Source organism: Rhinolophus sinicus, chromosome 18, assembly GCF_057876585.1.
Source record: "Rhinolophus sinicus isolate RSI-liver-muscle chromosome 18, RSI-T2T, whole genome shotgun sequence".
In the NCBI taxonomy this organism is placed as follows: Eukaryota; Metazoa; Chordata; class Mammalia; order Chiroptera; family Rhinolophidae; genus Rhinolophus; species Rhinolophus sinicus.
Genome location: NC_142518.1, coordinates 5,510,712 through 5,526,892, shown reverse-complemented (window position 1 = coordinate 5,526,892; position 16,181 = coordinate 5,510,712). Strand labels below are relative to the sequence as shown.

Sequence of the window (16,181 nt, the reverse complement as noted above, 5' to 3'; positions counted from 1 at the left end):
AGTCGTAAAGAGAGCATTCTGTTTCCCAGGAAGAAAGGTGAGAAGGCAACATCTGTCAGGTTAGTACAGAGAAATATAGTTGACCTTTCAGATAATGGAATAATCCCGAACTCAAGGGTTTTTTTAAATTCAGTTTTACTGCAGAAACTGTACATATTGAGGCTTAAATCTATAAGGCCATCGTTTTAGAAAGACAATAATTTCACAATGAGTTGAAGTGATGGAAAAGCGGTAAGATAAAGAAATGTATATGTTTTAGTCAGACTCCCTAGACTTTATGTGTTTTCTTTTCCAGGCAACTTTGCCTGCCATTGCTCAGATTTAGACGCATTTGTGGTCAGTTGCAAATGAACGTTTGTGGGTAGATTGTGGCCCCATCAGGAGTGACCAAGGTTAGGATAGAACGCACTGTCAGATGCAAACTCTGTTCAGCTGTGCAATTAGTCGTAAGTCGTTGGAGCTATAGAACACATTGGCCGGATGTGACCCCCGTGCCCTCTGACCTCTACTAGAGCCCTTAAAAAATATCCAGATTGTCGTCCTCTCTAAGGTAAGTGCCTGTCTGTAACTGTCAGTGCACTCACTAGTCAGTACGTCCCTGGCCTGAGAGCTCCCAGCAGCAAGCAGGCTATGACTCTGCCTGGGGGCTTTTTCTGCCTGCCGCAGTTAATTCCAGAGGAGAGTTAATGCCCATCCACCGCCAACAGCCTCCAACCAGCCACTGATGGGAGATATTACAGCTGGAGTGTTCTGCACCATTTACCAAAGTTACTCATTGGGATTTATCTCCAGTTGCCCACAGTGGTCTTGGTAAGGCACACTTCACTGGCTTCATACCTTTCCTTATCTCACTTCCCCACCCCACTACTAGTGTTTCCTGGCAACCACTTGTACTTCCATCCTAGTCTCATGCCCTGCTTCGAGAACAGAATCCGCAGACCTCCTCTGAAATGGAATGAAAGCACAAACCCCCTTCCCCCAGCGTGAGCATGGCTCACGTGTTTAACTTCCCTAAACTCTTCTCTCTTTCACTGTACTTGAATGAATGTGAATATTAAACACTGGGCATCAAAGATAGTTAAAACTCAGTCTACCGGCTTCTGTTGGTATCCTAGAGTGACGCCAACCAAGCAAGAGATTTCATAGATGTCACTTGTGGATGCATCAGAAAGACAGAAGAGAGCTTGACATTTTCCAGTTATACTTCCAAGTGCGAGTCTTATCAATCAAGTATATTTCACACACTGTAAAAATACCAAAGAGCAGGGATCCAGTCCTCATTTTTCATAACTTTGCAGGGGAGCAAATGGCATCTATACTTGAGTAACTCAAGCCTGCATAGGTGGCCAACTTTGTATTTTTCCAGTACCTCTCTATTCAGGAATCATGGCAAACAACTGAAAAGAATGTCACTTAATGAGAAATGGTATGTAAGATTGAAAATGACTCATGGAAGGTCATAGGATAAAAGCTTCCTCTTTCCACTAGAAATGACTTCCCTTCCCTGAAACACATCACCTCCCTCCTCTTCTGTAAGTTATTTTTTAACTTCTCACCACAATGTCTAAAGGCAAATTTTTGCCAGATATATTTGTTGAAAATTACTTGATCCAAAGTATCACTTTTCAGAAACTTTATGAAAAAGACTTGATAGAGACAAGTGCCCATGACAGAGACAAGTGCCCATGACAGGTTAATTTTTGTGTGTGTGCCCAACCCAAACGGAAGGGTGTGGAGCATTTGTTTTATAAAGTGTGTAATTAATAAGAGAAAGGAAGGGAGGAGTTTATTGCTTTTAAATGAATTATGAGCAACACCTTCCATTCTGCTGTTGCTTTTTGGAACTGCTTTAAACAGAGTTACCATTAAACACGAAAAGAAAAGTCCGGGGCATTAATGCCAAGAATGTAAGATTGAACTCAGTTGAGTGTACTCTGAGAAAAACATCCCGGGGAGAGCAGCATTTATTACAACTGTCACAGAAGTCAGCAGGACACCACAGGGAAAGTAAAAACCATACTGCAAGTATATTTTCATTTTCAGACTGAAATCCTATGAATTCAGTAATTACAAGTCTTCATGCCTTGAAGGAAGAAAACTAATATTTATCAAGTACCTACTATGTGCCAGATAGTTTACAGATATTTTCATGGGAAGTATGCAAATGAGGAAACATTCTGACAGGAATGTAACATGTTTTTCACACCTGCTGCTTTTTGATTGCAAAGTCCATGATCTTTTCCTCTGTGCTAGAGGTGGGTAAATTATGACCCTAGAGCCAAATCTGACTCACCTGTTTTTGTAAACACAGCTTTATTGGAACACAGCCACACCCATTTAATTACATAATGTCAATGGCTGCTTTCTTATTACAACAGTAGCATGGAGTGGTTACAACAGAGACCATATGGTCCACCAAGCTTCAAAGTTTTAGGTATTAGCAGTGGCGTTCTTGTTGGAGACTTTTATCGTATTGTTACAGTTGTGTTTCATTTATAACAAGACTTTTATTGCCCAGCTCACCACCGTGTGTTGCCATTTTTAATAGCATCTCGCTTCCTTATCTAACATTCAAACTTCACAATCTCAGGAATCTCAAGAAAAGAGGATTTATCGTGAGGTTCTTGAGAACTGTTTTTTGATCTCATAGCAGAAATATAACAAAAGCCCGTCTGGATAGTTAATCGATATGTAGACTGGGTGTCCTCTGGGTCAAATCGTTTTTCACCATATCACACTTTATCACTGTGTGATAAAGGCTGAATTACACGTAGCATCTGTCCGTACCGTTACTACAGTTACTTCTCACCAAAAGCGCTTTAGGAGAGCATTCCGCGTTTTATTTTCCTGAGATGCCATTCATGGGATTTAAAAAGTTTTAAGTCAAAAATGTTCAATACTAAATCAACATAGTAAATATTCAAAAACATTGTTCTGTACTTCGGCTTCTCCTCCACAGACAGGGACCCTGGAAACTTGGCCATTCTTCACTTTCTCATCTACTTGAACTAGGTCCACAAATATCTGACTTTGGTGTGAGAGAGTTTCAGGGTGAAGATTACATATAAACATATTAGATGAATCACAGTAATACGCTCTGCTCTTACTCAGTTCTGCTTGGCTCAGTTTTATATACAAACTCAAGTATTAGAGTCCCTTTCATTGTTCCTTCTGGCAGCTCTAACTTCTGCCTCAGGGTCTGGAATGTTCATCACAGCTGCCTTTGGCAATAAAACCCGTCAGATCCTCATATTTCTCTTCGCACCTGGTCAGCAGTCCAAGGCAGGGCATAGGGTTCCCTCGCATGCAGGTTTTCCCTGCGCCCTCATCTTCCTGACCAAATGTCCAGCTTATCCATAGCTCAGCTGTGTTTCAGTTGCTCCAGCCCCAGGCAAGTTGGAATTAAGTCGTCCAATGTTTTTCTTTTTGAGTGAGATGGGATTGTTGTGGACATTATAACATATAACAATATGAAATAATAGTGTTATTAAAATATAATAACACAAATCCCTTTATAATTGTATGCAGACTGAAAATTATACATTCTTATTAATAAAGTGCTGTTGAATTTAAACAATAACAACAGCAGCAACATAGCATCAGACAAAAAAAGAGTTTTTACCTTTCTCAAGGTTGCCTTAATTTGAATCATGGTACAGCTTTGCTTTTTGCCGTGAGGACCAATTTTAGGCAAATTTGTAAAGTACACATCATTCCAAAACCCCAGTGTTAGTAATGATTTCAAGGGCTAGCAAGGTTTAGGGTCTTAAACCAAAGGGTTTGCAGTCTGACAGTACAACTTCAAGAGCGCAGTAATGGTGGGCCAGTGTGGTAGAGGCCTCTCCTGGATGGCACAGGTCCAGGGGCACCATTCTCATGGAATTCATGAATTGTGCAATGCCAGCACCCCTCTTTCGTCAACACCCTAAAATAACATTTCCTTTCTCCAACACTTCGGGGTTATCTTCTCCTATGCTCACTTCAGTGTTTTCATCTGTATATGAATAGGAAGTGACCTGTCAAGTCACTGTATCCTTTTCACAAAAGAAATGAAAAGGTTTTATTCTGAAACTCTAGGGATGGCTACTTCATTTTAACAAAGCGTTGTGATATAAGAAAATGAGGATTTCTAAAATGCTTATTAATAAGCTCAGTTTCACTGTGAGAACCTGCCAGATATTTTTTCCCCATTGATGATTCCTTCTAAGAGTTCCATAAAATGTTTCTAAAGACATTAGGGCCACACATGACTCAAGTCTAATGATGTTTATACTCTGCATGGAACATCTCGCTTTGCAGTTGAATACAAGTCAAATGAAAAGAGCAAGATTTTAGAAATACTTAGAAACTGTTTACAGACTGCTAAAGAACATTTCACAGACACATAGTCCACTTTTTAGTGTGTGTATGCAATTAAATCCCTTTAATGTTTGTACATATATGACAAGAACAAAATAATAAATTGTCTGCTTCACCTCACCCCTTCTGTGAAATACTGTAACGCTATTATACCATAAAACTTAGCAGTGGGACTTTTTCCTGGGCATTGCTAACCAAGCGCTCTGGAGAAAACAGCCAAGCCATTTATGTTATTAACTAATCTGGGGAATGAGTACGTGTAACTGGATTTCTAGGAAAGGCAGATACACTGTACACCAAGTGGCAACTTACACAGGACTGCAACTGATCGTTGGGATCTGAGATGAGTGTCATTGCGGCCCAGTGGCCCTCGGTGCTGAATTAGATCTCAGGGTTAGGAGGGCAAGACATGAGTGTTGACCTTCTACACTCACTAAATTATCCAACTTTCTAATTTCTCTTTCATTAGGCTGTAACAGGAAGAGAAAGTTGGTCTGTCAAAAAAAAAGCAGCAAAATGACCCTAGGAATAGGAGAGGGTGGGTTAGCCAGCCATTCCCTACTGAGCAAGACTGATCTTCTGTGTCTTAGTTACGTAATTTCCCTTCCCATTCTACCCTTATACACACACACACACACACACACACACACACACACACACACACACACACAGACACACACACACACACCTACCTCACATAGATTACAATCCCCAACCCTAAAAGCAAGTCATCCTGGTAGATTCTATTTTCTTTATTTCGTAAAAGATAAAAGGAGGTTCTGAAGGGTTAAGGGACTCCAACCCCGTGCCACTGGCCCCAGAGCCAGTGCTGCTTGCACTTATTGTCTTCGTCCTTTGGTTATAGAAGAGCTGAAACAAGCAGACAGAGTGCGTCCTTGTTTAACCTCAGCTGGGTGCTCCTAGGGTGACCCAGATTTTCCCATGCTCTGAGCATATCTGCAAGTACATGTGGAAAGGCCGTATTGATTTGGGGGTTACAAATTAATTTTCAAAACATTTTAGCAGGTTGGCAAATCCGCAAATACAGAATCTGTGAGTGATGAGGATAGACCATAGTTTGTGAGGAACTAGAGCCTGTTAAAAGCAGAGTCAGGAGTGCTTGTAAACACCCTTTCCACATCTTTTAGCTGGTTCCTTTTTATCCCTCAAGAAACTTGTCAGAATTTTTGTCTGACCACCAATAAAAGGACCCTACTCTCAGGCATGTTCATTAAGAGGGTACATTACCCTCTTTCATTTCCTTGATCACTTGTCATGATCTGACATTTTTATTTATGCCTTGAGTTGTTCAGCCTGTTCCTCTAGGCTTATATGTAAACTCTGTGATCATGAGAACTTGGTCTCTCTCGGAGCCCCCTGTATGGTCAGTACTCGGAATGCTGTCTGCTACACTGTGGGAACCTAGTTGCTCTTTATTCCAATGAACACATGAGTGGATAGATGAATGAATCGATGGTTGTATCAGCTCTTTCAAAGTGAAGGCAGCAAGTGTTTTTTAAGAGTAGCCGTGACATGGGCTCTGGCACTTGCAGCCTCAATAAGGTGTTAGGGCCTTAAAAAGATGACAGTAACTCCCGAAAGAAGAAAGAAATTCCAAAAGAATTGAAATGGGATATAACTTTACAAGAATTTATTTAGAGTATTTTGCAAAGAGATGAAGTTAGTACTGAGGACTAGAAGACAGTGGTGAGGAGAAAATGAGGCATTTCCAGATGAGAAAAGAAGCTGTACCACCAGATATAGGGAAGAAGCGTGTTCCATGCATGGGTGAAGCCAAAGCAGAGATGAGGGGAACGTGGCTGAGTTTCTCCTCATGAGGGGCTGAAGTGATATTTACTCAGGAGTATAATTGAAATGAGAAAACACAGTAGCAGCGAGGAGCCTGGAATGGGAAAAGGGCTCAATTTCAAGCTGTCTTTTGTCCTGCCATGTCAAGGGCCCTGAAGGACAAGTGCTCCATTTCCACTGTCATCCAGAGGTGGCATACAGAGTCACCTAGCACTGGCCATCATTCCTAATTATCTCCATCCCACTCTTGCTTTTAGGTTAGGGACCAAGAAGGAGACTGAAGACACAAAGGTGGAAGGAAGGGTAGGTCTGTCAGTGTAGGTTTAGGGGTTGTTTCTTGCAGCCTTAGATTGGCCCTACTCAAAGCACGTTCCCTCAGCCTTAGTGATTTCAGAATCAAAACACGTGAATCAGAAATGAAAGCTAAAATCATAACCAGGGGCTGCCAGCTTCCAAACTAAACCTGGCATCTAGAATCACCTGAACACACTGCAAGTAACCCATAAACCCTGCTATATTTGAATTAATAGCCCATATAAGAAATTAAGTCCAATCAAATCATTAACTTTTTTTAAAGTGACATATAAAACAGCAAAAATGTGGAAAACTTCTTTGTAGTAAAATAATTTTAGAAATATAGGATAGCATTCAACTTATTTTATTGTACCTTTTGGAATATAAGAATGCTAGAATTACAAAAATTTGGAAGCTTCATCAAAGTAGAAAAAGAGATTCAACTTTCCTGATTTCAAAGGAGAGTCAACTCTGTATTTGAAAGATCTAAGGAAAATAGTTGGCCTGAAATTAACAGATCATGTTTCCAAATTTCTGGGAATTTATAATTTGGGGTGATGTTGATTGTGATATGAACGTTCTCAAAACATATTTGGCTCCACAAAGTAGATCTCAGTCCACTTTTTTTTGTAAAACAAATCTATCCATTGTAAATATTGAATAGTCAGAATTTGGATTAACTTGAACGCATATTACCATAGCAACTGGGATACTTTTCCTACCATGGAAGAACCCAAATCAGTCTATTAACGAAACTACTTCTCAATGCAGACAGTACTACCTCAGATTTGTCCCTGGCTTCATAATGTTAGATATTTCCTCACATATTATTCCATGTATTTACCACAATAATCTACGTGGCTAAAAGAGCAGTTGTTAGTCACCTCATTTTACAAAATGGGAAACTTAGAAATGTGAATATTCCTTGACTTCCCTAATACCGTCCTATGAGTAGAACAACTACTCCACATTTGATGACACCTACTCTAGGATTACTAGTGGGGTCTCATCAGATTTAGTCAGAAGCAGAATAGCTGTAAGCACAGTATAGGTTAGCAACATCAAAACCTGAGGACCGCACAATGTGGTCAATTGATTTTTGACAGAGGTGCTAAGATACTTCAATGGAGGAAAGAATAGTCTTTTCAATAAATGGTGTTTAGACAACTGGATATCCAAAGTAAAAGAATAAAGTTGGACTCCTACTTCACATCACACTGAAACGTAACTCAGAATGGCTCATAGACCTAACTGTAAGAGAGAGAACTTCTAGAGGAAAACAGGCATAGCTCTTCATGACCTCGGATGAGGTTTCTTAGCTATGACACCAAAACCATGACTGACAATAGAAAAATAGAGAAATTGGACATTACCAAGATAAAAGCTTTTGTGTTTCAAAGGGCACCAACAAGAAAATGAAAAGACAACCCACAGAATGGGAGAAAGTATGTGCAAATCACACATCTGATAATAATAGACTTGATGAATATATAAAGAAGCCATACAATTCAATAATTAGAAGACAAATGATACAATTACAAAATAAACAAAGGATCTGGATAGTTGTATCGCCAAAGTAGATGTACAAATGGTCATTAAGTACATGAAAAGATGCTCAATGTCTCTAACCATCAGGGAAATGCAAATCAAAACCACAATGAGATAACACTTCATATCCATTAGGACGAATTTTTTTAAAAAGACAATTTCAAGCGTTGACAGGGATGTGGAGAAATTGGAAGCTTAATATACTTGCTGGAATATAAAATGGTGCAGCCACTTTGGAAAACAGTTTGGAAGCTCCTCAAAAAGTTAAGCATAGAATTGACATGTGACCCAATAATTCCACTCCTAGACTCAAGAAGAATGAATACATATGTGCACACAAAAGTTTATACATGAATGTTCATAGCAATAGTATTTATAGTAACCAAAAAATAGAAATAACTCAAAGGTCCATCTACTAAAGAATGGATAAACACAATGTGGTATATCTCTAAAATGGAATGTTATTTGGCATAAAAAGGAATGAAGTACTGACACAGGCTACAACACGGGGGAATCTTGAAAACATTATGCTAAGTGAATAAGCCAAACAAAAAAGACCACATATTGTTTGATTCCATTAATATGAAATGTCCAGAACAGGCAAATCCATAAAGAGACAGAACGTAGGTTAGTGGTTCCCTACGGCTGAAGGCAGGGGGGTAGTGAGAATGTGGAGTTACTGCAGATGGGTATGGGGTTTCTTTTGGGAATGTTGAATATGTTCTAAAATTAGATCGCGATGATGATTGTACAACTCTGAATACACTAAAAAACCACAAAACTATATACTTTATAAATATCTGAATTTTATGATATGTGAAACATACACATATCCAATAAGGCTGTAAAAAAAGGCAACGCTTCCCCCTCCCCCCAAAAAAAATCCATAGGATATAATTTTGTCTATACAGTCCTAGAAAACTAATTAATCGAATACCTGCCTATCGAGTGCTTGCCGTGTATCATGATAGCTACTTGCTTCATTACATTTTACCTTTTCTCTTCTTGGAAGGTCATTTTACTATCCATTCATTCAAGAAATAGTTTTTGAATGCCTATTCTGTGCCAGATAGGGCACTGGGCGCTTGGGATAGATGCCTCATTTAATACAGCAGCCAAAGGTCCCTGCCCTTATGGAGCTTGCATTCCTATTAGATTTATCTTGCTTGTATGCTCAAGTACAACTTAGTTCTTAGAACTCATGCTAGGAAGCACTTTCCAAGTGCAGGGTGCTATTTTCCAGAAATTTCACTTTCTCCATCATCATGTGCCCATGATTTCAATATGATCCCATCCTTTTCGTAGCTCGGTTGTAGTCAGTTATTAAATTCAGTTTGAGGTCAAAAGGAAAGATAAGAAATTTCTTGAGAGTAATGGAGTTTCGGGTAAATGTTTCCAGAGATAGCAAAATTTATTTGGGAAGCCTTAAGGGGAACTAAAAATGATGACATAAAAGTAATAATAGTAAGGGAAATTGAGCCCAGTGATTAACTTCCTTGAAATATTAGCTGAGTTCCACATTCTGTACTGGTCCATCAGTGCATTTGTAATGTTTTCTTTTGTTCATGAAACATTTGGCAAATACGTCTGTGTGCTTATCTGACATAGGACATGACCTCGTGGTTTGCTGCAAATGTCCAGTAACCATCATCTTCTCAATAAGATGTCTTGAGTAGTCTCTCTGCTGTCTTATGATCAGGAATAAAAGTCAAGGAATTCTAGCCTCTGGAAACAGGACATGATTTCTCTGAAAATCCACCAATAGATTTTTATCCTGAACTCCTGACCCTACTTCCAGTTTGTCTCATTCAAAGAGAATGAAATTAAGTCCAGTTAAATAAAGTATCCCAAATCAAAAGTGCTTAACGCCTGGGCCATGTCTCCTCCCTGAGATATGCTGGAGTAATCAATGCTACTGTCGTTCCTTGTAATGCTGCAGCTCCTCCTGTGCTGTGTTAAAATCATAAAACTCTTGCAGGCTATCTCCATTTCCCACAGCTGTGATTTCTGGGTCTCTGTTTGTGAATAAGCATTTCGGAATTGTCATGAGGTGGAGGAAATGGTATGCTCGGAGTATTTCCCAAGCCCAGTTGCCAAGAATGAGCTAATTCCCACCCTCCCTTGCATACAATGAGTCTTCAAAACTTCAAATATAAGCCGTTCTATCATAATCTACCTTTCTAGGAGAATGGTGTGCTTTCATTGTAAAACCTTGGTCTTTCAGAAGTATACCAGAAGTAAAATTTTAAATTATGTCATACGATTAATAAAATATTTAACTATCCTTTTCTTTTTTGATTTTTATACTGATTAAATACAAAGTTGATGTCTATATTTAAAACAAAAGTTAAATAAAGGTGATATAACCTTGCTACCTTGCTCTTGTAAAATTTGTCCAAAAGACATTGATAGTAATCTGTCCTCTATAAATGAAGATTTGGGTTTTTTTAAAACTTACTTTTTATGTTTAATAGGCCAAAATTGCACTTTCTTTCAAAATATATAAACAGGAATTGCAAATCGATTTCAAATGTCACTTTCCAACTAACTGGTAATAGCTATGTGCATGTTGTGTTAAGGGTTCTGAAGCTTAGTCTGGCTCAGCAGAAAGACTGCTATCATTGGATAATAATGTTTTCCAGGAATGCAAGACAGGGAGTACACATGTAAGTTCTATATTTTCCATCCCTGCAGAATTGGAAGAAGAGTTCACATCTAAAATGTTACCAGAAACATACTAGTCTACATTAAAAAGAGCATTAAACTGAAAACAAAGGCCAAATGAATGCTTACCATTTTATCTATCCTGTAGGTCAATGCCTCACGTCAAGAAGCCAAATTGATGGAGGAGTGTGATCTTCTCATTGAGATCATTCAGCAAAGACGGCAAATTATTGGAACCAAGATCAAAGAAGGGAAGGTACGATTCCCAGGGCAGAAGATGTCATATTCTGTACCTGGAGAAAATATCCTATTTCCGTGCATTTCAATAGCTTAGGAAATATTGAGTATCCCCATTTTCTATATTTTCTATAATCTCCTACTCAGTTTTAAAAATGTAGTTCAAAGCCCCTTGGTTGGCCATTTTTTCCTCCACCCTTTTCTTTGTATTGTCATGGTCTCCTATGCACATCTGTAACGCAAGGGCTGCTTCATTACCCAGCTCCAGGAGGCAGCATGGAGCTTTGGTCTGTCATAGCCTTGTTTTCCATGTCTCTTCTCTATGAGAAGGTGGGTTCCAGAGAGGAAGAGTTCATTGCACATTTATTGCTATACCCTAGCAATGGATACAGTATTATTTGTTTTTCTTTAAATTAAAGTTTATTGGGGCGACAATTGTCAGTAAAGTTACCTAGATTTCAGGTGTACAATTCTGTATTACATCATCTATAAATCCCATTGTGTGTTTACCACCCAGAATCAGTTCTCCTTCCATCACCATATATTTGATCCCCTTTACCCTCATCTACGACCCACCTCCCCCCTTACCCTCTGGTAACCACTAAACTATTGTCTGTGTCTAATGAGTTTTTGTTCTTTCAGTTGTTTATCTTGTTCTTTTGTTGTTTTTGGTTTATATACCACATATCAGTGAAATCATATGGTTCTCTGCTTTTTCTGTCTGACTTATTTCACTTAGCATAATAATCTCAAGATCCATCCATGTTGTCACAAATGTTCCTATATCGTCTTTTTCTACCGCCGAATAGTATTCCATTTTGTATATATACCACATCTTCTTTATCTATTCATCTATCGAAGGACATTTTGGTTGTTTCCATGTCTTGGCCACCGTAAATAAAGCTGCAGTGAACATTGGAGCACATAATATCTTTACAGATAAATGTTTTCAGATTTTTTGGGTAGATACCCAGGAGAGAGATTGCTGGGTCGTATGGTAATTCTATTTGTAATTTTTTGAAAACACAGTATTAAATATTTACATGAATCAGACTTTATATATAGAAATTATGAAGTGATTTCCCATGCCCATGAGGGAATTTAGACATGTATAATTTCATGGTGGCAGAACTCCTAGTTTCATTCTATCATATACCCCTTTGTGGATATATTAATAGTACTTCTTTTCTAATGTTTGTACATTTAAATTTCCTGTGGTTTTACAGTAAACTATATTGAAAAAGCAATTCACAAATTTGTATTATATATTCTTTATGGCCACTTTCTTATTCAAAATTCATTCAGAAACTTTTGATCACTTTAGAATCCACCACTTTGTTCTATTTTTAAATTAGTCCCATTTATATTGAAATATTTATGATCCATTTTATTTTACCTATTTCTTTGCCCTCAAAGCATGAGTTTGTAAATATTTTATAAATAGAAACATTCGTTCAAGATGCAACAAGTTCATGAATTTCTTTTCTTACCAGTCATAACTGTACTTTAATAAAATATGTATAATTAAATCAAATTATCAAATATTAAGTAGTACAGAGATTACAATAGCTAATGTATGTGCTCTTCTGTTTTCTATAAAATTTTGAAGGTATTTCTAATGTACAATGTTTAAATTACTTTGTCTATGTAGATTGAAAAGTATTTATACATGTACATTGTGATAGTAATCAAAAAAGTTCAAATCAAATCAAATAGTTGTTGAAGCTGTTACAGCAAATTAACAAATTAATATGAATTGTTCCCTGGCCAAGGACTGACTCCGAGAAGCTCTGTTTCCCCACATACAAATTGTACAACTTAGAAGAGCACTGAGTGTCAGCCTAGAGTCCTTCCAGGATATCATTCCTCTTCCAGCATCATGCACCACATGTGTTCATTTCTTAATACCTGGCATCTTCCAGGTTCTCAGACACATGACTGCCTGAAATACACCTGCAATTCATTATTAATATGCATATGGAAGGTAATTTGTTGCTTTTACAAGGTCATGTGCAGCTATCAGCTTTCAATACTCATATTAGTTTCTTATTACTGCTGTGACAGATTACCATAAACTTGGTGGCTTGAAACAACACAGATATATTATCTGACCTTGTAGAGGTCAGAAGTCCAAAATTAGTCTCACTGGGCTAAAGCCAAGATTTTGGCAGTACTGTTTCTTTCTGGAGGCTTTAGGCCATTATCTCCATGTCTTGCCTCTTCCGGCTTTTAGGCGCCACCCACATTCCTTGGCTCATGTTTTCTTCCTCACATCACTCTGACCTTTATATCCATCCTTAAATCTCTTTCTCTGACAGACTCTCCTGGTTGTCTAATAAGGACCCTTATAAGTACATTGGGATCACCCAGATAATCCAGGATAATCTTCCCATCTCAAGATCCTTAACTTAATAACATCTGTAAAGTCCCTTTTGTCATGTAAGGTTATTTATATATATATATATATATATATATATATATATATATATATATATATATATATATATATGGTGTTTTGGTTCTTCTTGTTTGTTTTTATTAAATGTATTAACATTGGTTAATAACATATAAATTTCAGATGTACAACTTTATAATACAACATCTGTCTACTTTATTGTGTGCTCACCACCCAAAGCCCAGTCTCCTTCCATCATCTTATATTTGACCCCTTTTACTCTCTTCATCCTTCCCTCCACCCCCTTTCCCGCTGGTAACCACCATTCTGTTGTCTGTGTCTATGAGGTTTTTGTTTGTTTGTTTTGTTTTTTCATTTGTTCCTCTTTTTTTCCCCATTAGTTTCAGGTGCACAAGACAAAGTAATACTTAGACATTTATCATTTATATCCCTCACACTGTGTGAACCCCCTCCCCCCATCCACTATCCCTCTGAGATCGCACACAGCCATTACATTTCCACTGCCTCTATTCCTAATGCTGTACTCCGCTTCTTTTATGTATATACGTACATATATATACATATATATACATATATATAAAATTATAGTTGACATTCATTATTGTTCAGCTTCAGGTGCACAGTGCAGTGATCAGGCATCTACATCATCCCTGAGGTGGTCTCCCAAATGGGACAAGTGTCCATCGGATACCCTACAAAATCTTTACAACATTATTGATTACATTCCCCAAATTAATTTTCAAAACCCCATGGCCATCTTGTGGTTACAGACTGTTTTCTAATCCCCTCACCTTCCCCCTTATCCCCCCCCCATCTAGCAACCCTCAGTTTTTCCTCTATGTCTCCAAAACTGTTTCTGATTAGTTCATTCACTTATTCTTTTCTTTAGATTCCACATATAAGTGAGATCATATGGTATTTATCTTTCTCTATCTGACTTATTTCACTTAACATAATGTTCTCTAGGTCCATCCATATCATTGCAAATGGTAAGATTTCTTTCTTCTTTATGGCTGTGTAATACTCCATTGTATCAATGTACCACAGTTTCTTAATCCAGTCATCTACCGATGGGCATTTCGGTTGTTTCCATGTCTTGGCTATTGTGTATATCATTCGTTCCTTTTTGTTTTATATCCCAGACATGAATGAAATCATATGGTTCTTGTCCTTTACTGTCTGACTTATTTCACTTAGCATAACACTTTCAAGATCCATCCATGTTGTTGAAAATGGCAATACTTCATCTTTTCATGGCTGAGTAATATTCCATTGTATGTATATACCACATCTTCTGTATCCAGTCATCTGTCAAAGAACACTTAAGTTGTTTCCATGTCTTGGCCACTGAATAATGCTGCAATGAATATAGGGGTACATATATCTTTATAAATAAGTGTTTCCAAATTTGAGGGGAAGATACCCTGTTTCCCCAAAAATAAGACCTCTGGACAATCAGCTCTAATGTATCTTTTGGAGCAAAAAATCAATAGAAGATCCGGTATTTATTACATTATGTTATTTTATATTATTTATATTATGTTATATTAGATTCAATTCGATTCGATTAGATAAGACCCAGTCTTATATTATAATAAAATAAGACTGGGTCTTATGTTAATTTTTGCTCCAAAAGACTCATTAGAGTTGATTGTCCAGCTAGGTCTTATTTTGGGGGAAACACGGTACCCAGAAGGATTGCTGGGTCATATGGTAGCTCTATTCTTAATTTTTTAAGGAACCTCCATACTGTTTTCCATAATATCTGTATCAATTTACAATCCCACCAGCAGTGTATGAGGGTTCCTTTTTCTCCACAACCTCTCCAACACTTGATATAGCCATTCTAACAGGTGTGAGGTGGTATCTCATTGTGGTTTTCATTAGCATTTCCCTTATAGCTAGTGAAGTTGAGCATCTTTTCATTGGGTCTGTTGACCATCTGTACGTTTTCCTTGGAAAAGTGTCTGTTCAGGTCCTCTGCCCATTTTTCAGTCAGATCGATGTTTGTTGAGTTGTATGAGTGCTGTATATATTTTGGATAGTAGCCCCTTATCTTATGTGTCATTTGCAAATATCTTCCCCCATTCACTTGGTTGTCTTTTTGTTTTGTTAATGGTTCTTTTGATTTGCAGAAGCCTTTTATTTTGATGTAGTTCCATTCAACCCTGAATTCAAGAGGGTGTTTTCCTCTGGAGAGGGACATGAATGAAATTAGGAAGGGGGACACACAAGGGCTTCAGTGCTATCAATAACATCTTTTTTCGTTTTGAAAACTCTGATGTTAGTATTGTGAAAATATTGAGATTTGGTAAAGCTGGTACTATGTACAGGTACAATATTACTTTTAATACTGCCTGTTTGAAATGTATCACTTTTTGAAAGGTGCACGTTTGCTCAGGGACATTCTCTCCGAAGGCAATATTGGAAAGCCAACGTTACTTGGAAAAATTGAGGGCCCACTTCAGCTTTTTCTTGAGTTACTGCTTTGGCACATGACCTAGGATTAGTTGATCCCAGACCCCAGAATTCACCGTGGCTGAGTCCCTGGGCAGGACATGTGGTGGCAGAGATGCATTTTGAAAAAAAGAAGAGCATGGGTACCCACACCCTGAATCTGAGATGCTGGGCAGGGAGGGCAAGTATGGGCTTGGTGCCTAATGGGGATGGCCAGGGTGGTGGTTGGACAGTCTGAGGACACTGAATTCAGAGAAGCGACAGTGGGGCCTTCGGACCAGCACTTGGAAGTAGGGAGCTGGAGGAAGGACTGGTGTACTCGTGGAGACCACAAAGGTGAATTTCATCCACTTCACAAAATTTCATCTACTTTGTCTCCTTCCATCTCTGGTGCCAA

General features: G+C 38.2%; 1 protein-coding gene across 6 annotated transcripts in view; it reads left to right on the top strand.

The window, feature by feature from the left end:
- MID1 (midline 1) overlaps window positions 1-16,181 on the top strand; it is a 318,886-nt gene that overhangs the window by 268,879 nt on the left and 33,826 nt on the right. For all 6 annotated transcript variants that reach the window (XM_074323499.2, XM_074323501.2, XM_019746335.3 and 3 more), the window contains exon 4: window positions 10,823-10,930. In XM_074323499.2, the coding sequence (XP_074179600.1) occupies window positions 10,823-10,930 (108 nt within the window). The remainder of the gene's footprint in view (window positions 1-10,822; window positions 10,931-16,181) is intronic.